Genomic DNA, 24088 nt, shown 5'->3' with positions numbered 1-24088 from the left:
TATCTTCATCATTAGACGAAGACGTGAAGCTATAAAGATCAAGATAGAACTCTTTAAAGGTATTATTAATATCAATGGCTAAGGTTAAAATTTCACCACCAGCAGATTTCACTGAGGGAATGATAGAAAGAGACTCTCTCTGCTTTATATATCTAGCCAAAAGCTTCCCTGCTTTGTCCCCCGACTCAAAGTATGACTGTCTTGCCCTGAATAGCCAAAACTCCACTTTCTGTGACAAAATAGTATTATATCTATATTTCAATCGGGTCAATTCTCTGAGGCCATCAGCTGACATATGGTGCTTCAGCTCTTCCCCTGCACTTTTCTTCCAACTCCACGAGTTCTCGTGCTTTGGATTTTTTTATGAATGAGGCATACTGTATGATCCGGTCCCTAAGAACCGCCTTAAGTGCCTCCCAAGCCACACCCACAGAGGATACAGAGGACCAGTTGGTCTCCATATAAACACTGATTTCAGTCTTTAACATTTGTTATCCTGCTTCACTGTGATCAAGGACTGTGATCAAAGTCTCCTCCCAATATTATATCATGAGGGGTGCCAGCAGCTTGCAACATCCCTTCAAGATCTATAAAAAAGCCCTGATCATCAGCGTTAGGATTTCTTGAAGAAACACAACATCATATTTCTTAAATTTAAGAAAAGTAATAACCTTCCTTCTTTTTATGGTGTGCCCCAACCCATTTACATTCCATGTGGAGAGAGATAGTATACTCATATTAACATCTGACATTTTGATATAGTAGAAAAAATTAATTGTGTGTCAAAAACAAAATTATACAGACCACATTCCCCATTAGTGAAACAATCAAACCCTGAGCTTCCCCCCAAACAAAACAAACAGAAAAAAGAAAAACGCGAGACAGCGGCAACCGGCGACAATCCCTCTAAACTCAAAAGGTCCATGAACGCCCACGAGCCCCCACGACAACTTTGCCATCGGATTGCTCAATTTTGCCTCACAAATTTGTGAGAAAAAATTACATAACAGAAAATACTTTTAAAATAAACCCCAGCCAATAGGATGAATGAACACAAAGAATATATAGATTCATTTACAGAACTGTCTCAAATGTGTGATCTTCCACAAAACAAATTCCAGCTGATATAAAACCTTTCAGATTCCTCAGACAGACAACCGAATGTTCAGTGAGCCAGCTGTTATGAGTTCAGCGGATGACATAATCATTCCAATATCCCATAAAAATACTCAACAAAACAAACTCCAGCCAGCAGGAGGAATAAGCACGAAGAACGAACAGATTAATCCACAGCTGTTCCAAAGGAGTGTTATTCAGTAGGTTAAGCTCCAGCCGCTAGGCGGAACCAATACAAAAAGAAACAAAACCGGCATCCTGGTTCCCTGGATGGTCGAGTCAATTCACTCGGAGGCCGCATAAAATTATATACCATGACTTACACAATCCGTCAACTTTATAAAAGACATCCTTTGTGTGAGCATGTAGATATATTGCGGTCATCCGTAGTGTCCACTCTCAAACTGGACGGGAACTTCAATGCAAATGTAATCTTTCATCAATGCAAAAGTGTCTTTAAGGAAAAGTGTTATTCACAAAACAAGCTCCAGCTGCTCAGCGGAGCCAATGCAAAAAGAAAAAAAGAAACCAAAATGACGCCCAGCTTCCTCAAAAGCCAGAGTAAGTACAGCGAGTCGACCCACTCACATGAGAAACACCCAATGGTTTACTCACCCATTGATTCAATAAAAGACATTGCCTGATTGGGACATGTAAGTACTTTGCCGGAAACATCAGAGCAAAAGTGATCTTCCGCTGATGTAAGAGTTTCTTACATTCCTTGAACCGATCGCGTTTCTCTCTTGTCGAACTCGCAAAGTCCGGGAACAAGAAAATATTATGGTTCTTCCAAGAAAGCTTCCCTTTGCTCCTCGCCTGGCGCAACACAAGATCTTTATCAGATGATCTCAGAAATCTAGCCAGAATCAATCGGGGCCTGTCTCCCTCAGCAAATCTGTGAGCTGGGACTCTGTGAGCTCGCTCGATTTCCAGCTTGTGGCCTGTTATGTCGAGCAGACTCGGGAAAAACTCGTCTAGGAACTTCACCATATCTCTGCCCTAGTCATGCTCAGGAATTCCAACAATTCGAACGTTATTCCTGCGGCTTCTATTCTCAAGATCTTCAAGCTTTTCAAGGAGATGTTCCAAATCAACTTTGGTCATGGGCGGATTAGCGGTTAATTCCCTCTCCAAAGTTTCCAGACAATCGATTCTTCTCTCAACATCAGTCACTCTTGTAACTAATTCAGAGAATTTTATTTCCATCGCCATAATCGATCGACGTATTACAGCGAGATCCTCCAAGTCAGCAAGAATCTTCGTCAATATCACCGACATGTTGGACAACTGACGCTGGATCACCTTTCCCGCCACACCATCCAAATCGAGTCCCCGGTCTGTAGGCCTGTCGGGGCTTTCATCCTGAACACATAAGTGTCTTTTAATGTCTCCAGAGCCCAAGGATTTTGACTTCTTTGCCATGTTTTGCATCAAAGAGCAAATGTGTAACTGGGTGTATCAAATTTCACCAGATTATAACATGAAAATAATTAAAAATTTAGCGAAGTGCGCAGAGCTCGTCGCTCACACGTGTACTTCTTGCATGGCGTCACGTGACCTCCCCAAATAACATTTTATTGAGTTTGTGTACTCATTTACTCATGTATTACTATTATTCTAAAATGTGGCAAAGAGCAATAATAAAGTCATCAAAACTATGGAATAACACAAATGGATGTAGGGGAATTATGTGGTGAACAACAACAACAAAAAAAGTGAAGCAAAACTTCCAAAGCACACATACTGTATAGAGTCATGTTGAAACTTTTGCCTTTTCTCAAGTTTATGAGTAAACAATTGATGTAATAAAGTTACTGTTATTACAGTAGAGCTGTTCATCTTTCTGGATCACAGCTGAACATGTTGGAAGATTTGAACTGAATCCTGGCACATGGCAGATGCAGTAGTGTGGTTTATGTAGTAAAATTAAACCCCGTCATGACCTCCTTAAGAAGTATCTCTGAAGTGATAAACTTCAGCAGAGTTGGTTGGGGTTCCAGTTGCTAGGGTGTACAGGTAAGTCCACCAGGAAACCAAGGCATGTTTGCAAGTTGCAATAATGCTACAATGAGCACTTCTGAGGAAAAACTAGTCACTGGATTTGTGAGGTTCATGATATCAAATGTTTGAATGATGTTCAGAGTTTGGAAGACTTCCACAAGAACTATAACAAATTATTTAGGCTTCCTTTCTTTGGCACTCACCATGTCCAATGAGAGGGCTGGGCTTGTGTGTCGCTCTGCATATTGTCAAAGTCTGGCATTATATTGAGTCATCTCTCATGTTATATCTGACTTGTATCATATTTGGTCTTGGTTCATGGTTCGGTTTAGAGTTTGGGTTAGAATTTATGGTTAGGTTTTGGTTTGGGTTAGGGGTTAAATTTTGGAAAAATCATAAGAACATTGTTCATTGGTCCATTTATTTTTCTCTCTCTGATTAAAAGGAGTACGTTTTTCTATGAGCCAGCTTATATGATTTTGAATGATTTTGGCATCTTGAACTGTTATTACGACTCTCATGTGACTGGGTTGGTTTTCAGTGGTTGATTCTAAAACCATCACTACAACTTAAATGCTTGTTATGAACTGTAAATAAGGTATTAGGTATTAGAGTAAAAATATCACTTTTCCTTTTTTAACCCCTTTTTCTCCCCAATTTTGCATGCCCAGTTCCCAATACTCTCGAATTCCTCTTAGTGGCGCAGTTACTTGTCTCTGCCCGGGTGATGGAGGACGAATCTCATTTGCTTCCGAGACAGTCAGTCCGCACATCTTATAACGCGGCTTGATGAGCGCGTTACTCCAGAGACTAAACATGTGTGGAGGCTCATGCTATTCACCGTGGCATCCACGCACAACTTGCCATGAGCTCCACCGAGAGCGAGAACCACCAAATAGCGACCACGAGAAAGGTAAGCCAATTGGTTGCTTAGGAAGACTGGCTGGAGTCACTCAGCACAACCTGGATTTCAACTTCCAACTCCAGCATTGGTATTCAGAGTCTTTGCTCGCTGAGCTACCCAGGCCCCCGAAAATGATTGCGTTCCCTTTATTTAATTGATACGCAAGTGCGAGCTCAGTACAGGGAGAGATGCACGAGTGTTTTGAGCGCTCTCTCTTATTTCCTTACTTTCAAATGGCGCTGAGAAGTCCGTGAATCACTTTTCTTGAATTCACTTCATCAAAATGAACCAATTCACAACAATTAATAAACTTCCCAGCGCTGCAGAATACATTTTAGGAGAGTGCGCTCGGCTCGCGCATCTCTGTGCATGCACAATAAACTCGATGTGGCTGGTCACGCTGCACAATGGCACAATGCGTGGTATTGGAACATTTTATCGAGAATAAGCACATGAGCAAAGTATCTAACCCGATACCAGTCCTATAACAAACGCATCATTCTTTTTATGTGGCGCTTCATCCGTGGAAATCTGGAGGATTATAAACTCCTGAACTCTTTCAATAGATGAAGCTGGTGGCGACCAAAGAGAACACACTAGTGGAGACAAATGCTCTGTGAAACGTGGATGTGATAGTGACACCCAGTCTTCAGGATACGAATTGAAATCAAATTGAAATCTGAATCAAATAAAGATCTTGTGGATTTGGAATCTAATCGAATGTGCTGTATTAATATCCAGCCCTATAAGATAATTATATGTAATCTCCTGCAACCCCATCTGCATCTCCTTCGCCCACATGGGGTCACCACCTCAAGTTTGAGAGCCCCTGTATTACTGTGTTTGTTTGTATATGCAATGCTGTATCTATTATGCTACATTGGGCACATAGTAATTCATGTGTTTGTTTCAAAATATTGCTTGTCCTTGATGTCTGAAGCGTGACTCACACCTTCAGCAGTGATCTATTTATGTTTTCCTATCTCTCTCTCTTTCTCTCTCTCTCTCTCTCTCTCTCATTGGCTGTATCAGCAGTTTTTAACGTGGTCTCTCTTCTTTTCTGTCCGCTCACGTGAGGTTGCACTGCAGGTGAGTCTGTCGCTCCTGTCCTTTCTTTCTGAGTGCTGCATGAATCACGTTACATTATTACAGTACAGAGTCATTACTATGTTAATCAAACTGTGGCTGTTGGTCAAAAGGAAGGTACAATGTGCAGTCAGCGGGTAATTGTCGCAAAATAAACCCAGACAAGGGTGATCAGGTCTCTTAAGGTAGTACACTATCAAAGTGCATTGCCGACTGTGTAAATGTTTAATGTGATACTGGCTCTTCTGGGATTGGTGAATCCATACCATGAGCCACGGTTAATGAATTCATTCATCAACCACAAAAACACACATCAGATCTGTGACATGCTTTGACAGTGACAGTCTTGGTCTTCATACACATGTACACTTTGAAAAGCAAACACACTATGTGCATTGTGTAGAGTGGCTTATTTTAGTGAGGGAGATCTTGGACAACACTGAGGGGACGGTCACCGTAATGTTTGGAAGTTAGATCAAGTGTCACTGCTAACACACACACAGAGACACAAACACTCTGGCCTCTTCGACATGAAAATCTTCAGTCGCTTCCATTATGTGTGGTATCTGGTGAGTTTATACACATATACCTAACCTTTGCTGTTAAATCAATGATAGTGTGTGATGTTGTGGTGTTTAAATCACAGCCTGTAGCTATCAGAGTATTTTTAGCCAGTCTGTGCCATCTGTTGGCATAGGCGTTGAATGTTGTTGACATCTTTTTTTTTTTTATATAGATGTCCACATCTTTATGTCGTACTCTCTGTTCATCGCCATTATGGGGTCACTTGTACTTGTTTTCCGTTTGTTTTGTTCATTTGGCTTGCTGGTTCTGGTGAGATTTGTTTTTATTCAGCATTAGTTTGTGTTTATCAGTGGTTCCCAAACTTTTCCCTTTCTTATCTTTGGCAATTTTCAAGCATTGCAAAAAAAAATATATGAAAAAAAAATTAGCTCAGATGTTATCACATTTTTAACTATAATCCAAAATAAAATCTAATTTAATTGCTACACGAAAATCTTCACTTTGTGTACCAGCAAATATTAACCGTAGAAACATTTCAATTATAAATGACAAATATGGCCACAAATAGGAATTATAGGGGTCCAAGCAGTTTGGAAAAGTGGAGAAAATTATCAAAATTGCCAAATTTGAAAGAACAGATCTGTCAGGGGCAAAGTAATTTTATCACTAAGTACTTTAGTTACTTTGTAGGAATGGTGTTTGCAGATTTTCAAGGATTAGCCAAACAAAATGTATATCTTTGCATTTTTTGCGATGTATAACCTAGAAACCCTCATGTTACCAGCAAAAATTATTATACATCAAATAGTTTAGAAGATATAAGCTGATGAATGTTTTGGCCATGGCCCAAATTCACTTATCAACCTACAGTTGTGCTCAAAATTTTGCATACCCTGGCAGAAATTGTGAAATTTTGGCATTGATTTTGAAAATATGACTGATCATGCAAAAAAATTTAAGGATTTAATTTTTTTTATTTAATGATAGTGATCATATGAAGCCATTTATTATCACATAGTTGTTTGGCTCCTTTTTAAATCATAATGATAACAGAAATCACCCAAATGGCCCTGATCAAAAGTTTACATACCCTTGAATGTTTGGCCTTGTTACAGACACACAAGGTGACACAAACAGGTTAATTTCCCACACCTGTGGCTTTTAAATTGCAATTAGTGTCTGTGTATAAATAGTCAATGAGTTTGTTAGCTCTTACGTGGATGCACTGAGCAGGCTCGATACTGAGCCATGGGGAGCAGAAAAGAACTGTCAAAAGACCTGCGTAACAAGGTAATGAAACTTTATAAAGATGGAAAACAGTCAGTTCTGTTCAGTCACTTATTAAGAAGTGGAAAATTCGGGGTTCTCTTGATACCAAGCCAATGTCAGGTAGACCAAGAAAGATTTCGGCCACAACTGCCAGAAGAATTGTTCGGGATACAAAGAAAAACCCACAGGTAAAAAAGATGTTGTGGTTGTTTCAAGGGGTCAACAAGGCCAATAGTGAAAAGAATACCTGTGAATCATGGTGGTGGCTCACTGATGTTTTGGGGGCGTGTGAGCTCTAAAGGCATGGGGAATCTTGTGAAAATTGATGGCAAGATGAATGCAGCATGTTAACCCTAAGCACAAGGCCAAGTTGACCCTCCAGTGGTTACAGCAGAAAAAGGTGAAGGTTCTGGAGTGGCCATCACAGTCTCCTGACCTTAATATCATCGAGCCACTCTGGGGTGCAGTTCATGCAAGATGACCAAAGACTTTGCATGACCTGGAGGCATTTTGCCAAGACGAATGGGCAGCTGTACCACCTGCAAGAATTTGGGACCTCATAGACAACTATTACAAAAGACTGCACGCTGTCATTGATGCTAAAGGGGGCAAAACACAGTATTAAGAACTAAGGGTATGCAGACTTTTGAACAGGGGTCATTTCATTTTTTTTTTTTGCCATGTTTTGTTTTATGATTGTGCCATTCTGTTATAACCTACAGTTGAATATGAATCCCATAAGAAATAAAAGAAATGTGTTTTGCCCGCTCACTCATGTTTTCTTTAAAAATGGTACATATATTACCAATTCTCCAAGGGTATGCAAACTTTTGAGCACAACTGTATATCTTCTAAACAATATGAAAAATCTTTTGAAATGTTTTCTTGATGATACATGCAAAATGTAGTGCAAATCAGACCAATGGTCTAAGAGTTAAAAAAAAAATAAAAATAAAAAAAATAAAAAGCTGGAAAATTTTATAGACGTAATTAACATATATTTATTTCAGCTGGGAAATTTAACGCTTTAATTTCTACGATTAATAGTTGACTGTTTAACACGTTATAAAAAAATTAAAGCATTATCTGTTTTTTTTTTTTCTTCACTTCCTGAAACTTCGTTAAGGTACTCGCTAGACCCGAATGCACATCCAAGCACAGAATCTGATTCTGTGCATGCTTATTTTTATTATGCACAACACTTTTTCTGGGCATACTGTAATAAACACGAGAGAGCACTTACTGTACTTGGAGAACAGTGAGCCAGGTGTGGGAGAGAAATGAGCAAGCTGCCATACCTCTTCGCATCACCCAAAACACATGAAACCGTGCGATAGAGAAGCCAGATAAAATAATAATTTTGAGATTTTAAACTCCAGCAAATGAAACTTTAGCATTCAGTTTGTTTTATATCTGTATGTATATGTTTTGTTTCGCTTGACTCAAGGAAATGGGGGATGGGGGGGAAGTAGATTCTAGCCCATGTGGTATTCGTGAAAACGTAAAAGTGTGTATTATAGCGTCACCTAGGATCGGATGGGTGTGTGTGCACCTGAGTACTGGGGGGACCATCCTGCCAAATTTGGTGTCTCTCGAACTTACGGTTTTAGCTGCCCAGACACTTAGGGCAGAAAAAGAATTAGAAAAAAATGAGTACATATGCAATGGGGTTCCAGCACCTTTGGAAGACATATTGTAATATACATTTTTAATGAAATTGTCAATTTATGTGACTCCGTACTGTATGTAAACGACTGTAGGCTAATTACTTCAAAATGTTTATCGCTAGATGAAAGGAGCAATAATTTGGTGCTTGAACTGCAATTATAAGTATGTAATACTTATGTTTGCAATTTGAAATTTTATTACAAATATGAAATATCAGTCACTGAACAGCTAACCTAAGAGAGGAACTGCAAGTATGTTGCTCCGTTGTTTTGAAAACAGCTGTAGCCCCATTCTTGGAAATCTGCATTCTGACACCCTACGTTTAGCAGGCTTTGAAGTGTGTTACAGTGGAAAAGACTCAAGTGAGAGCGGGCGAGCTGATATAACAGCTCATGACTGCTTGATCAGGTTACAAAGAGATGGAAACCAAATCTGCTTTTTAGTAAAGCTCGATGCTGTCATGTCCATTTAATCACTTGTGTGGATGTAAACCTACAACGAGAGGGTCACACTGAGGGTCAGGCCCTGCATTGGCAGTCATACCTGCCCAACTGAGTAACAATTCTTCTTTTTTCCCTTTTAATTTAAATATTAAATGTGGTATAGCTTAGTGATAAAAAATGTGGGCTGGTAACCGAAAGGTTACAGGTTTAAACCTCATTAAGGACGATCCAATGTACACTTGATTAAGACACTTAACCACAGGTTACTCCACAGTGCTCTTTACTCCTCAAGAGAAGTTTAAACAGAAGTTTAACTAAGGAAGGATATGAATTATAGCTATCTAAAATTCTATTTTCACTAGGTAAAATGCTAATGTGTTATGTCAGTAATGAGGTTTTCACTAGTTAAAATGTTAATTGTTAATATAAAAAAAAAAAGACAATTTTTTTTAAGTGAACATAATTACTAATATAAAAATAGGCATTTTCACTAGTAGTAATTCTGTTGCTTATATCCAGAGTTAGCATTTTAACAAGTAAAAATGTAATTATATTAAATTATAATGAATTAGATATTTATAATGCATATTCTGTTTGCCATATCCAGTGTAATATGAGTTAATAGGAACACATTTCTGGTTTGGTGTTGATGAAGGGCTACTCCTGCCATACTGATAGCGCTGTTAGGGTACATAAAGTTTGAAAAACACTATGTTAGAAGAAGTACATTAAACATCAAGAGCAGATTCAACTAGATTCATGTTGTATACAGGTCGGGCTTTAAACTAACCTCCTCTACTAGTATGTCACTCTTACCTGCTGTCACCTGGTTAAGGTTTCATTCCAGCATAAAACAACAAACACACAGGATCCAGTGACAGCCACTCTAGTGTTACACACGCTCTGCTAGTCTGAGCTCAGTCAGGCTTTGCTAAACTAGTCTGAGATCAGACAAGATCACATGACATCTACAGGAAGCAGGGATGCTTAATTATTCTAACTTGGTATAAAACTTGGTATAACTTATAATTAAGAGGTAATTTATGTTCTTACTCGTTTTCTTAAATTAACAGAACATTGGGACTCATTAATGAAACACGAGCAGAACTAATTTTTGTGTAAATCATACGTAAAGCTTTTCTGCCGAAAATTGTTGGATTCATGAAAGTTTTCATATTTTCATAAGTTAGGTTAGGTCTTACAAAACTAAATTTACACCTGCTCCCGACCACGTGTAAATCGTGTGTAAGACATCCGAACATGTTGTGTTCTTTCAGGCAAACTCTCATGACTACGTTTTGATAGAAGTGAAGAAAAAAAAAGTCTTTGTTCTCTTTTTAAACAGCCTATGCTTATTTAGAAAAGTTTCTTTACTGCTTGAATTTTATTTTTTTTATTTTTTTATTTTTTAAGTATAATTTTTTCATTAATTTTTTCATTTTTTATATTTCATTATTTATATAAATTTTTGCTTATTGATGTTCCAGCAGAAGTGCTTGATTTTTCTCGAAAGGGAAAAACACAAAGGGAAAAATCTTGTAAAATCCCGCAAACTGTATAACTTGCAAATCTGTAATATCATACAGCATTTTGGTCAAAGATTTTCAAGCATTCTTTTAATTTCTCTGAAGACTCTTCCATTTGCAAGTATATCACTGTTACCATCATGATTTACCCGAGAAATTTCACAAATGATGTTGGCGATGTGCTGCGAACTGAACCAGAGATGGTTAATGGTGGTGGACATCTTCCTGCCGGCGTGAATTGAACATGTTTTACACTCATGCCAAACCATTTTTATTGACTTCTTGAACTGTTTGATTCACAAAAGAGCCTCCGATGACAGCAAAAACATGGAATGACAGTAAGTCCTCAATTTCTTTGAGACGCTACTGTGCATGCTAAATCAAAATTTTAAAATGGGTATGCACTTAATTCATAAAAAGGATTTAATTACTGTTGAAAGCATTTATTAACGAGTCTGGTGCCTTCCTTATATGGCGTTTTCATGGCCGTGAATTATGATAATTGTGAATGAATGTGCAGACACCCTCTCTTTACGAATGTTTGGAATTCACTAACATACACATGTTTTACTAACAAATCTGGGGAGTACAAAGCGTTTGTGAATCCGTCGGACAGTTTTCGGTGAAAGTCCATTTTACGTGCAAATTACTCCGAATTTACTCATATATTATACAAAAGTTTTATGAATGAGGCCCACTGTGTGTGCTTTGTGTATGGTTTTGCCATATCAGTCAACATGTGACGTGCAATACTCCATCTAATACGGTTTTAAACATAATTTTGCCAATTCCAAATTATTATGCATGCCGCTTTCATGAGCTCATTTTTAATTGACCGATTGCATGGAATATTTGTACTTTTAATAATGCAGGACCATTTAAAATGTGAAGGCAAAATGATGATTCAAAATAGTAAAAAACTTAAAAGAAATTATGACCTAAAATATACTCTCTTCCGTATACATTAATATATGGGTGTTACTTCAACTTCGAGCAATTTCATATCGCATGGGTTGATTTGTATTAAAACGAACAAGCTTTTTACCTTTTTGTAATATGAAGGTCATATTAAAACTGACCTGGAAACTTTTTTACCAGTCCTTCAGCATTTATTTTGGTACTTTTAAATGCCTTTATGTATCGATTTAACTGTTTTAGCCTTGCCCCAGGCCCAGACTTTAATATTAAACTATCTATATATTAAAATAACTATTAAAATATTAAAACTATCATAATCTAAGCAGAGTGAAATAAACGCAGTCAATATTTATTATTTTATAATTATTTCTGTCAATTTTTTTTTTTTTTTTTTAATTACAACTGTCCCACAGTTGAGGCATAATTTCCACCACACCAAACAGTTCTGCACTTTTTTTTTTCTTTTTTTTTTTAGTTAGTTAACCAATTTGAAAAAAGTGACAGTGAGGAGCATGCTTAAGATGAAATATGAGATAAATTATGTTTGATGAAACCAGAAAAAGCAAGGTAAATATCACAAGTTTTGTGACAATTTCCAGTCAAGCTGTAATTTTGCTGAATTATGCAAAAAAGTGTGAAACTATCATATACAGTGCATTCAGAAAGTATTCAGACCCCTTCATTTTTTTCACATTTTGTTATGTTGCAGCCTTATGCTAAAATGCTTTAAATTATTCTTTTTTTCACATCAATCAGTCAAAAAAACAGATTTTTGATAACTTAAATCAGTACTTAGTTGAAGCACCTTTAGCAGCGATTACAGCCTCAAATCTTTTTGGGTGTGATGCGACAAGCTTTGCACACCTGTATTTGGGGATTTTCTGCCATTCTTCTCTGCAGATCCTCTCAAGCTCTGTCAGATTAGATGGGGATCGTCGGTGGACAGACATTTTCAGGTCTCTCCAGACATGTTCGATTGCGTTCAAGTCCGGGCTCTGGCTGGGCCATTCAAGGACATTCACAGAATTGTCCATAAGCCACTCTTGCATTGTCTTGGCTGTGGGCTTAGGGTAATTGTCCTGTTGGAAGGTGAACCTTCGGCCCAGTCTGAAGTCCTGAGCGCTCTGGATCATGTTTTCATTAAGGATATCTCTGTATTTTGCTGTGTTCAGCTTTCCTTCAACGCTGACCAGTCCCCCAGTCCCTGCCACTGAAAAACACCCCCACAGCATGATGCTACCATCACCGTGCTTCACCTTTGGGATGGTATTGCGCAGGTGATGAGCAGTGCCTGGTTTCCTCCAGACATGACGCTTGGAATTGAGGCCAAACAATTCAATCTTCATTTCATCAGACCAGATAATCTTGTTTCTCACAGTCCTTTAGGTGCTTTTTTTGTGTCTTGCACTGAGGAGAGGCTTCCAGCTCTAGGAAGAGTCCTAAATGTTCCAAACTTCTTCCATTTAAGAATTATGGAGGCCACAGTGCTCTTGGGAACCTTCAATGCAGCCGAAAATTTTTTTGTAGCATTCCCCAGATCTGTGCCTCGACACAGTCCTGTCTCTGAGCTCTGCAGGCCGTTCCTTTGACCTCATGGCTTGGTTTTTGCTCTGATATGCATTTTCAGCTGTGAGACCTTATATAGACTAGTGTGTGCCTTTCCAAATCATGTCCAATCAATTGAATTTGCCACAGGTGGACTCCAATTAAAAATGTAGAAGCATCTCAGAGATGATCCAGAGAAATGGGATGCACCTGAGCTAAATTTCAAGTGTCATAGCAAAGGAATACTTATGTCAGTGTGTTATTTCAGTTTTTTCTTTTTAATAAATTTGCAAAGTTATCAAAAATATGGTTTTTGCTTTGTCATTATGGGTATGGAGTGTAGATTGATGTGAAAAAAATAATTTAAAGCATTTTAGCATAAGGCTGCAACATAAAATGTGAAAAGATAAAGAGATCTGAATACTTTCTGAATGCATTGTAATTGTGTATTTAGGATACATACAATGTTAGCTATGAAATTAGCTTTAGCAAAACAAAGTAGTCTGGCATTTAATTTCAAAAACGTTAAAAATGTTATTTCCATCAGCATCATTTCCACCACAGAGTCCTGTTAAACACAGTACACAATTTGAAATGTGCTGGAAATGACACTGTAGGGGGAATTTTCAAGACTTTCAGAAAAAAATTACATAAATCTCCTGTGCTGCTGGACATATGCTGTTAGACATTTTTTGAAGACAAAATTATAGTGTAAAAATTAGACTTTTTTTCAGTCCACTGTGCTAAAAGTACCGAAGTTGAAGAAACACCCATATATTTTAACCTAAAATCTTGATGTCTGTGCACACATAGACATCGACAATACGTCAACTACCCATGTACAGTATGTGTATTGAAAATTAGTGTTGGCTAACATACAGTATTAAAACAAAAGAGGCACAATTGAGGTCATCTTTTTATCATTTGTTAATGAAATCCCCTCTTTATCTTTGTTCAGGAGTTTGCGAATGACGAGACCAAATTGGAGTATAATGTGGATGCAGAGAATGGGATCGTCATGGAGGGATATCTGTTCAAGAGAGCCAGTAATGCCTTCAAAACATGGAACCGGTCAGTGATGTCAACAGAGGCCATGCCTTAGATGACACATTAATTCATATTGTCTCTAGGTGTTTTATGGACTGATGGCTAATGGCTTAGTTAATGGATAATTCTAGGTACTCATTTGTACATTACTGAGACATCTAAAAATGGTGCATCATCTGGAGACCATCACATTTTCAACATGTTTGTCAAACACCCAGTGAACATCTCAAAGGATACAATGAAAAGGGAAAGGTGACCAAGTTATGCCAAGCTCCAAAAATGACTTAATCATGCGATATATATGTGAGTATATATGGAGTTACTGAAGCTCACCTGTTACAGCATGTCTCCTGTAATGCCAAGGTCATGGCTTCATTTCCCAGAGAACACACATACTGATAAAAATGGATAAGGAAGTCCAGGGTTAGTTCTCACACTTTTTTACTCCAGTGAATATTTCTCATTGTAGGTTTATTTTTTGAAAGTTAATTTGTACATAGCCACATATCTTGAGCTGTAGAACATTTTCACAATTCTTGCCCGGGACAAAAGATACAGTTCATTGAACAGATGTTTGACCTTTTAAATGACCCAGTAGGTTATATCGTCACACTATACTTTATGGGGTAAGTTGTCACATTGGAACTTGCCATTAAATCAGTGGTGTAGGTTTCATGTGAACATTGGGGGGTGACGGGGGAATGTTTCTCCACCATCACAACCACCAAAACAAAATATACACCACTCTGTAAATCTAAAAGACGTGACAACCTGTCCTAATAAAAATGTGACCATATGCCCAACCTGAATCTTAAGAAAATACTTTTGACCAAAGAACACATTTAAGTCTTCATAAAACAGTTGACCGCTGCCTTGATGTATGCCATTGTCTTTGATTACATTCGCTTCTTTACCCAAGAGCTATAACAAAAATATGACGATAAGTAAAAAAATTTCTTTTGGGTAGAATTCACTGAAATTATTCTAATTTAAGAGGGTTTTGAATAGGGGTGAGTAAAATATTGATTTTTACAATGAATCGTGATCTTCATTTGAAGATCCCAAGATCGTTCTATTACTCTGTGGCAACTCTCTACAATGTAAAGAGTAAATCACTGGCATATGCAAGTAAAATTTACGCTATGCAACTAAAAATGTCTGATTAGCCACTGGCTGGTACATTTTCTGATTTTACTCACCAGTAATTGAGTAGTATGGTGACAAAGAAGTTCACCAGCAAGATCCTTTCACTGCGTGTTGAGATTAAAAGTTTGGTTTACTCGTTCAGTGTAATGTTTGTCCATAGACGAGATCCATGCAATCCATTTTTTATACTTTACATTTTATTGTTGACCATAAAAACAAACAAACAAACATTTAATTCTATTGCACGGATGCAGTAAAGAAGCCATACCACTCTAGTTAATATGCGCTCAACCGAAACATTTTTATGAGGTGCTCACTGGACTGGTGCTACTCTTTAAAGAATAGTTCACCCAAAAATAAAAATTCTCTCATGATTTACTTACCTTTAAGCCATCCCAGATGTGTATGACTTTCCTTCTTCAGGAGAACCGAAGTGAATATTTTTATAAGCACATTTCAGCTCTGTTTGTCCGAACAATGCAAGTAAACGGGTGCCATGGCACTGCTGGCTATTTGGCGGTTCAAAAGGCATATTTAGGCAGCATAAAAGTAATCCACACGACTCCAGTCAATCAATAAATGTCTTCTGATGCAACCGAAACAATATTAGAAACAAATCGATAATTAAAACATTATTAATTTTAAATCGTTGCTTCCGACCAGCTCTGTACTGCTGTTTGAAATGACATAACTCTCGCATGGCGTTCGTTCCTCTGTTGTATACAAAGCGCACACTTCCAACTTCTAGCGTGAACGCACCATTGTTTTTACGTCACTGATGCGTCGACTGCTGGCAGGAAGCAATTTTTAAAGTTAATAAAGTTTTAATTATCGGTTTCTTTTTTTAAACAAACCTATCGATTTGCTTATAAGAAGGTATTAATTGATCGACTGGAGTCATCTGGATTACTTTTATGCTGCCTAAATATGCCTTTTGGACCATCAAACAGCCAGCAGCCTGATGGCACCCGTTAACTTGCATTGTACGGACAAAAAGAGCTGAAATGTACTTATAAAAATTTTTATTTTGGTTCTGCTGAAGAAAGAAAGTCATACACATCTGGGATGGAATTTTTGTGTGAACAAACCCTTTAAAGAGACAATATTGTTTAAGTGCTTACTCTACAAATCAATATAAATACTTGTGAACAGTGCAAATCATGCATGTAAACAATAAACATGTAATATATGCAGTTATATACACTGGCGGCCAAAAGTTTGGAATAATGTACAGATTTTGCTGTTTCGGAAGGAAATTGGTACTTTAATTCACCAAAGTGGCATTCAACTGATCACAATGTATAGTCAGGGCATTACTGATATAAGAAACAGCACCATCACTATTTGAAAAAAAGTCATTTTTGATGAAATCTAGACAGGCTCCATTTCCAGCAGCCATCACTCCAACACCTTATCCTTGAGTAATCATGCTAATTTGGTACTAGAAAATCACTTGCCATTATATCAAACACAGTTGAAAGCTATTTTGTTTCTTAAATGAAGCTTAACATTGTCTTTGTGTTTGTTTTTGAGTTGCCACAGTATGCAATAGACTGGCATATCTTAAGGTAAATATTAGGTCAAAAAATGGCAAAAAAAGAAACAGCTTTCTCTAGAAACTCGTCAGTCAATCATTGTTTTGAGGAATGAAGGCTATACAATGCATGAAGTTGCCAAATAAATGAAGATTTCATACAAAGGTGTGCACTACAGTCTTCAAAGACAAAGGACAACTGGCTATAACAAGGACAGAAAGAGATACGGAAGGCCAGATGTACAACTAAACAAGAGGATCAGTACATCAGAGTCTCTAGTTTGAGAAATAGATGCCTCACATGTCCTCAGCTGACAGCTTGTTTGAATTCTACCCGCTCAACACCAGTTTCATGTACAACAGTAAAGAGAAGACTCAGGGGTGTAGGCCTTATGGGAAGAATTGCAAAGAAAAAGCCACTTTTGAAACCGAAAAACAAAAAGAAAAGGTTAGAGTAGGCAAAGAAACACAGACATTGGACAACAGATAATTGGAAAAGAGTGTTATGGATCTTAACCCCATTGAGCTTTTGTGGGATCAGCTAGACTGTCAGGTGCGTGAGAAGTGCCCAACAAGACAGCCACATCTATGGCAAGTGCTACAGGAAGTGTGGGGTGAAATGTCACCTGAGTATCTGGACAAACTGACAGCTAGAATGCCAAGGATCTGCAAAGCTGTCATTGCTGCACATGGAGGATTTTTTGATAAGAACACTTTGAAGTAGTTTAAGAAGTTCTGAATTTTTTTTTCAAATTGTAATAGTAATATTTCACGTTATTAATGTCCTGACTATACATTGTGATCAGTTGAAGGCCACTTGGGTGAAAAAAAGTACCATCTGTACATTATTCAAAACTTTTGGCTGCCAGTATGTGTGTGTGTGTGTGTGTGTGTGTGTGTGTGTATGTATGTATGTATGTATATATATATATATATATATATATATATATACACACACAACATTTTCTGATTAATCATGGTATGTGGTACATTAAAGCAAACATTAAAATATCATAAATATATTTACTTTATACTATATCTCAGAATGTGTAAGAAATTGGTTAATCATCTTTTATTGTAATTATTTAAATATGTACACTACCGGTCAAAAGTTTTGAAACACTCATTCTTATATATATATATATATATATATATATATATATATATATAATATTATTATTATTATTATTATTATTTTTGTTTTATTATTTTTTTTTTTTCACTTTTTAGAATAATAGTAAAGTCATCAAAACTATGGAATAACATAAATGGAACTATGGGAATTATGTTGTGACTGAACAAAATCCAAAATAAATCAAAACTGTGTTATATTTTAGCATCTTCAAAGTTGTCACCCTTTGCCTAGAATTTGCAGACATGTACTCTTGACATTTTCTCAACCAACTTCTTGAGGTATCACCCTGGGATGCTTTTTAAACAGTATTGAAGGAGTTCCCATCTATGTTGGGCACTTATTGGCTGCTTTTCTTTATTATTTGGTCCAAGTCATCAATTTCAAAAACTTTTTTTTTTTTTTTTTATAACATTTTAGTTTTATAATGGAATAAATTAATATGGTGGCACAGTTATATTTTTGTCTACAAAACTAATTTCAAACATTTAAGCATACACCTTCAGATCAAAAGATTTTTAAGATCATGAGAAACATTTCAGTCAAGTGTTTCAAAACTTTTGACCGGTAGTGTATATGTTAAAATATTCAGTTTTTTGCATATAGAGTTAATTAGATCAATTTTTACAGGTATAAATATTTGTTACAAGTATATGTTTACATTCCAAAAAATCAGTGGATGTGCTGTAAATAAAAGTTGGGTAAAATCTTCTGGTGTTTTCCAGTGGACTTTTTTAATAATAGGATCAAATGGGCAGATTCAATTCATATCAAGCTTTATTGGCAAGAAATGATCTGTATCAATATCCAGCCCTAGTTTTGAACTAGGTGTCTGAAACTAAGATACAAAACCACTGCTAGAGAAAACAAATATTTGCGCAATTGGACTTTTGACTCTAAATTGTATTGTTACTGAGATATAGTCCTTATGACAATTTACTCTTTTTATTTACTTACGTGTGTATCAGGTTTAGTAATTTGCCATGTCTTGTTGATAATTGCGTTCCTTTGCAGGCGATGGTTCTCAATTCAAAACAATCAGCTAGTGTACCAGAAAAAATTTAAGGTAAACCTCATGCCACCAAAACTCAAAAATAGTTTTTTTATCTATTTGTGTTTTTGAAGCAAACAGACCTTTGTTTTGGTGTCTATTTTCCAGGATAACCCTACTGTTGTGGTGGATGACTTACGGTTATGCACCGTCAAACACTGCGAGGACATCGAACGCCGCTTCTGTTTCGAAGTTGTGTCTCCGACAAAGTGAGTCTAAGTACAAGGGCGCATTAATAGAGCGCATTAGTGCCCACCTACTTTTTCAGCTGTGTTGGTTCCAGAAGTATTTTTCCCATTCATTTTATCCATAGGGGTTTTATAAAATCCTTCATAAAAGAGCTCTAAGCCATGAACCAAACCAACTTGTTCTGAGGTGAATCACAACATTACAAACTTTGATTTGAAGCAAAAAAGTATTTGAAAATTGGACAAAAAGACGAAGGTACAAGACTATGTACTTAATGTATTTAATGAGGGAACTACAATCCCACGAAGCATTGCAAATAACGTAATAAAATTAAAAACGATGGAAAAATATAAAGTTGTTGATTTGAAGTATAGAATCAATACATTTAAAGTATATTGCAAAATATTCAGATATACAATTATATCCCTAGACTCTATAGTGTGAGAGTCTAGGGAGACCCATTTGATTGCGTCATTCACAGTGCATCATGGGAGTGGACTGTTTTTACTTCTGGAACCAGACTTTTGCACTCTATTTTCTATAAGTAGTTAAAACAATGATAGGCTGTTTGGCTTTTTGGAGTGCTGTTTAGTTGGACATTTGCAACTGTAATGCAGCATCCTGAAACTACTTTATAGCTGCTCAATTATAGAAAATTAATCAACACCTTGGAGTGTCTATAAACCGTTTAAAATCTTCACAGATATTCACAGAAGAATTGTAAATTATAAATTATAACATTATTTAATGTATATCACTGTACTCTGTGTTATATTTCTCTGACATTAATAAAGAAAAAAAATCCAGCCAACTAGTCACCGTATCTTTCTCTTTTCTGACTGCCATAATCCACTGCTTTCTTTTGGATGGTTGTGGAAACACAATATTTTTTTTTTTTTTGCTGTTGGAGCAAATAGAAAAGCAATAAATAATATTTGCAGTGGTCTCCCATTTACCTTTATACACCAGTAGCATCATTTACCCTGCTATAGTTCACTTCCGCATTCCAAACCAGGAAATGTGTACCAATAATGTAACGGGGTACTTTTTAAAGCAACATTCCCCAACGCTGACTCTGATCTGTTTGTCCTTAAAGATGTGTAGTTCCATATATAAGACTGTACGGATGACAGATATTCTCTGTACTGTAGGAGTTGTATGATGCAAGCGGACTCTGAAAAACTCAGACAGGCCTGGATTAAAGCCGTCCAAAACAGTATCGCTACAGCCTTCAGGGACAAAGCAGAGGACGCTGAGGTACAGCTGTTTCTATTTCATTTACTTAACTCTTTAAACTTGGTGGGCCCAGGAATGTGTAATAAGTTTATGCTTAATATGTAAAGGTTCCTGGATACATAAATAGTCATATACAGGGTTGGAAAAGTTACTAAAGTAGTATTCCACTACACATAACACAATGCATGCTGTAATATGTAACGTATGCCGTTAGATTACTCAAGGTCAGTAACATAAATACTTCAGTTTACTTCTTCAGCACTGGCTGATTTTTCTGTTGTTTTTGTCTATAAATAAGTGAATATTGTTTTAAAAATCTGCCAGGGCAGTAAGGCAAAATAGACAAAATTCACTTTGGTTGAAAATACATTCTCTTGGGGGCCTGGGTAGCTCAGCGAGTAAAAACGCTGACTACCACCCCTGGAGTCGCGAGTTCGAATCCAGGGCGTGCTGAGTGACTCCAGCCAGGTCTCCTAAACAAGCAAATTGGCCCGGTTGCTAGGGAGGGTAGAGACACCTGGGGTAACATCCTCATGGTCGCTATAATGTGGTTCGCTCTCGGTGGGGCGCGTGGTGAGTTGTGCGTGGATGCTGTGTGAAGCCTCCACACACGCTATGTCTCCGCAGTAATGCGCTCAACAAGCCACGTGATAAGATGCTGGGTTGACGGTCTCAGATGCAGAGGCAACTGAGATTCGTCCTCAGTCACCCGGATTGAGTCACTATGCCACCACGAGGACTTAGAGCGCTTTGGGAATTGGGCATTCCAAATTGGGGAGGAAAAGGGGAAGTAAAAAAAATACATTCTCTAAAAAGCTTAAATATCTCATGCAGTGAAGCTTCTCAAGTACATTTATTTTAAAGAATTATTAGATGTTTTTACAGGAAAAAAAAAAAAAAATTGTTATTAAGAAGTGTCCTAATATCAAAGGTCTTACTAGAGATTTTTTTTAATTATTATTATCTAATGAGGATTTTCTTAATAGAAAAAATACAATCATGCCTGGTATAATGTGCATGTAAAAGGGTTAGACATTTTAGCTTAGCTTAAAGCAAAATGTTCACTTGACAATTTAAACAAGGTTAACTATTTCTGCTGCTCCAAACTTGCTTTAAAAAATGACAGTGTACACAATGACATCTTTTTCTAATCGTATGTGGATTCTGTTCATAAAGTTCATGAAAATATATTATTTGTAACTTTCTATATGATGCTAAAGGCTACATTGGTTAGCATTTCTCATATAAACAATTTATTCGTGCACAAATACTGAATATACATACATAACATTGGCAAAATATATATCCTTCTAATTGTGTATTTATTGGATTTATGTTTCATCTGTCTGAGCGGTTTTATAGATAAATGTTTTTTCAACTGAATAGACTAAATATTAAATGAAAAAAATGACAATAAAATGCAAAGTAATCTCTTCAGTAATCAAAATACTTTTTGAATGTAACTGTATTCTGATTACCAACGATAGTGGAATACAGTTACTCATATTTTGTATTTTAAATTCGTAATCCTGTTACATGTATTCCATTACTCCCCAACCCTCATCATATGTGGTACCATGTGAAAGCTTAGATTCTGAATATTTCACATTATGTTTATGATCGGTAGTCAAAATTACCAACCATGAAATTATACCTCAACAAAAGCTTAGATCAGTCTAGATTAGGCTTCTAATCCACTCAGTGGCTGAGAAATTTAAAAACAGTGAGGAAGGTGTAAGGGCTCAAAAAATAGAGCTGTGTTAGAGCACCACCTGCATTTCAGATCTGTATATTGTGATGGAAGGAGACTGAGGGAAATGTCTTTTTCCTAATACTTGCTGCCATCTAGTGAAACTAACTAACACTTTTTTTCAGGGACATAGAACAAACAGAGCCTGGAATCACAGGCTTTCAAAGACAACAGCATTTATTTTTTTTCATCATCAGAGACCCTTTTTTTGCAATTAGTCAACTGTATGTGTGCAAGGTAAGCTTTGAAATTTGGGGGTGAAAAATTGCAGGCAGCAGACAAAACTTGCAGCAGAATTTCAGGGGTTAACCCATGTCAAGACATGATAATATCCCACTGTCAGGCTTTGACAACAGTGGCATGTGTTTGGCAGAAGATGGACAGGAAGTCGTCTACATCTACAGGCAGTCTGGAATCAGGTGGAGATACGAAGGAGAAGACTCTTAAAGGTGACGGCGCACTGCAGAGGGTGATGGCTATCGCTGGCAATAGCACCTGCTGTGACTGTGGGCAACCTGACCCACATTGGGCAAGCATTAACCTGGGCATCACTCTCTGCATTCAGTGCTCGGGGATACACAGGTGTGTGTGTGTGTGTGTGTGTGTGTGTGTAATACAGCAACTCCAAAAGTATTTAGTGTTAGGTAAATGTATTAATTTATATTAATTAACTGATCTTGAGTTAGTATTTATATAGCTCTGTTTGCATTTTTTGTAATTTGCCGTGTGTTGTGTTTGTCAGGAGTCTTGGAGTTCATTTCTCTAAGGTCAGATCTCTGACACTGGACACATGGGAGCCTGAACTGCTCAAGGTGAGAGTCAGTATGGACACGTGAATCTGACACATGAAGGGTTGAGACCTGAAATAATAAACACAGGGTATGAATTGACAGATGTTTGTTAGAACGGTGTTTATATGGTATGTATAGGACGTGACGCAACCAAAGTGAGACGCGCAACCAAAGTGAGACGCTCCAAAAGCATCCGTGTGCAGGTGTACATTGACGGGTCCTTGGACAAGCCCTCATAATAAATCTTGGACTGATTGACAAATTCAGTTGCAAAATGAATTGCTGTGAACTGTAGGCCAATGATAGGCTTATGTTCAATAATATGCAAATAAACAATACATTGGATTCTAAAGCCACTTTTTGTATTGCCTTATCAATACTTAACTCCTCTGCCACAATAATGTAATGCATTTTAATTATCTGACTATAATATTTTTTTTATAATATATATATATATATTTGTAATTATTTGAATATTAATGATTAACTATTTATAATTATTTCATCATTATATATTGAACTATTTTATTTGAGGGGCTTTCTCAGCAAATATTTATATATGCGATTAATTATGATTAATTCGATAACACTTTTAATCGATTGACAGTCCTAGAAATTTAATTAAAACATTATGCCAAAATACCCAAGGCTTTTTTCAAGAATTTCAGTCTTTTTACCATCTATGAGCTTAGGACTGTTGAACCACTTTGACATTTTTGACCACAAAAATAGCAAATCAAAATTATTTTTATTCAGAAATAGAAAACATGTTCATCATAGATGGGTTCATCTTATATTAATTACATTTTTAATGTTCTTTTAAATAAAGTAATAGGACAAGACAAAAAAAATAAAGTAGTGTCATTGACCATTAGCCCATGTTTTTATTTTTCTACAGCTGATGTGTGAGCTAGGAAATGGTGTCATTAATCAAATCTATGAATCACGCCGGGAAGAACTTGGAGCCAGAAAACCACAGCCAGGAGATCCCAGGTACTGCACTGCAACCAAAATATTTACAGCAAGAAAAATGTTATCAACGTTAATACATCAGAGAGATTTTACATTATAGAGAGAATATCTTTGAGCTTAGTCTAAATCCATAAATTATGTATATTTGGTCCGTGTATTTTGCATTTATTTGTGATTCCTTTCAAAATTGAAAAAAATAAAATAATATATATATATATATATATATATATTTATTATGT

The 24088-nt window shown here is 36.8% G+C and overlaps 1 protein-coding gene across 6 annotated transcripts in view; it reads left to right on the top strand.

The window, feature by feature from the left end:
• Window positions 1–24088, top strand: part of LOC127438242 (arf-GAP with coiled-coil, ANK repeat and PH domain-containing protein 2-like) — a 107014-nt gene that overhangs the window by 56612 nt on the left and 26314 nt on the right. For all 6 annotated transcript variants that reach the window (XR_007896690.1, XR_007896689.1, XR_007896688.1 and 3 more), the window contains 7 exons: window positions 13960–14072; window positions 18875–18926; window positions 19020–19120; window positions 20252–20357; window positions 22460–22668; window positions 22829–22898; window positions 23776–23870. Coding sequence is in view for 2 of the 6 variants with exons in the window: in XM_051693670.1 (XP_051549630.1) it covers window positions 13960–14072; window positions 18875–18926; window positions 19020–19120; window positions 20252–20357; window positions 22460–22668; window positions 22829–22898; window positions 23776–23870 (746 nt within the window). In the remaining 4 variants the exon portion in view is untranslated. The remainder of the gene's footprint in view (window positions 1–13959; window positions 14073–18874; window positions 18927–19019; window positions 19121–20251; window positions 20358–22459; window positions 22669–22828; window positions 22899–23775; window positions 23871–24088) is intronic.

The sequence above is a fragment of the Myxocyprinus asiaticus genome, chromosome 49 (assembly GCF_019703515.2).
Source record: "Myxocyprinus asiaticus isolate MX2 ecotype Aquarium Trade chromosome 49, UBuf_Myxa_2, whole genome shotgun sequence".
NCBI lineage: Eukaryota > Metazoa > Chordata > Actinopteri > Cypriniformes > Catostomidae > Myxocyprinus > Myxocyprinus asiaticus.
This window is presented reverse-complemented; position numbering and strand designations above follow the sequence as displayed.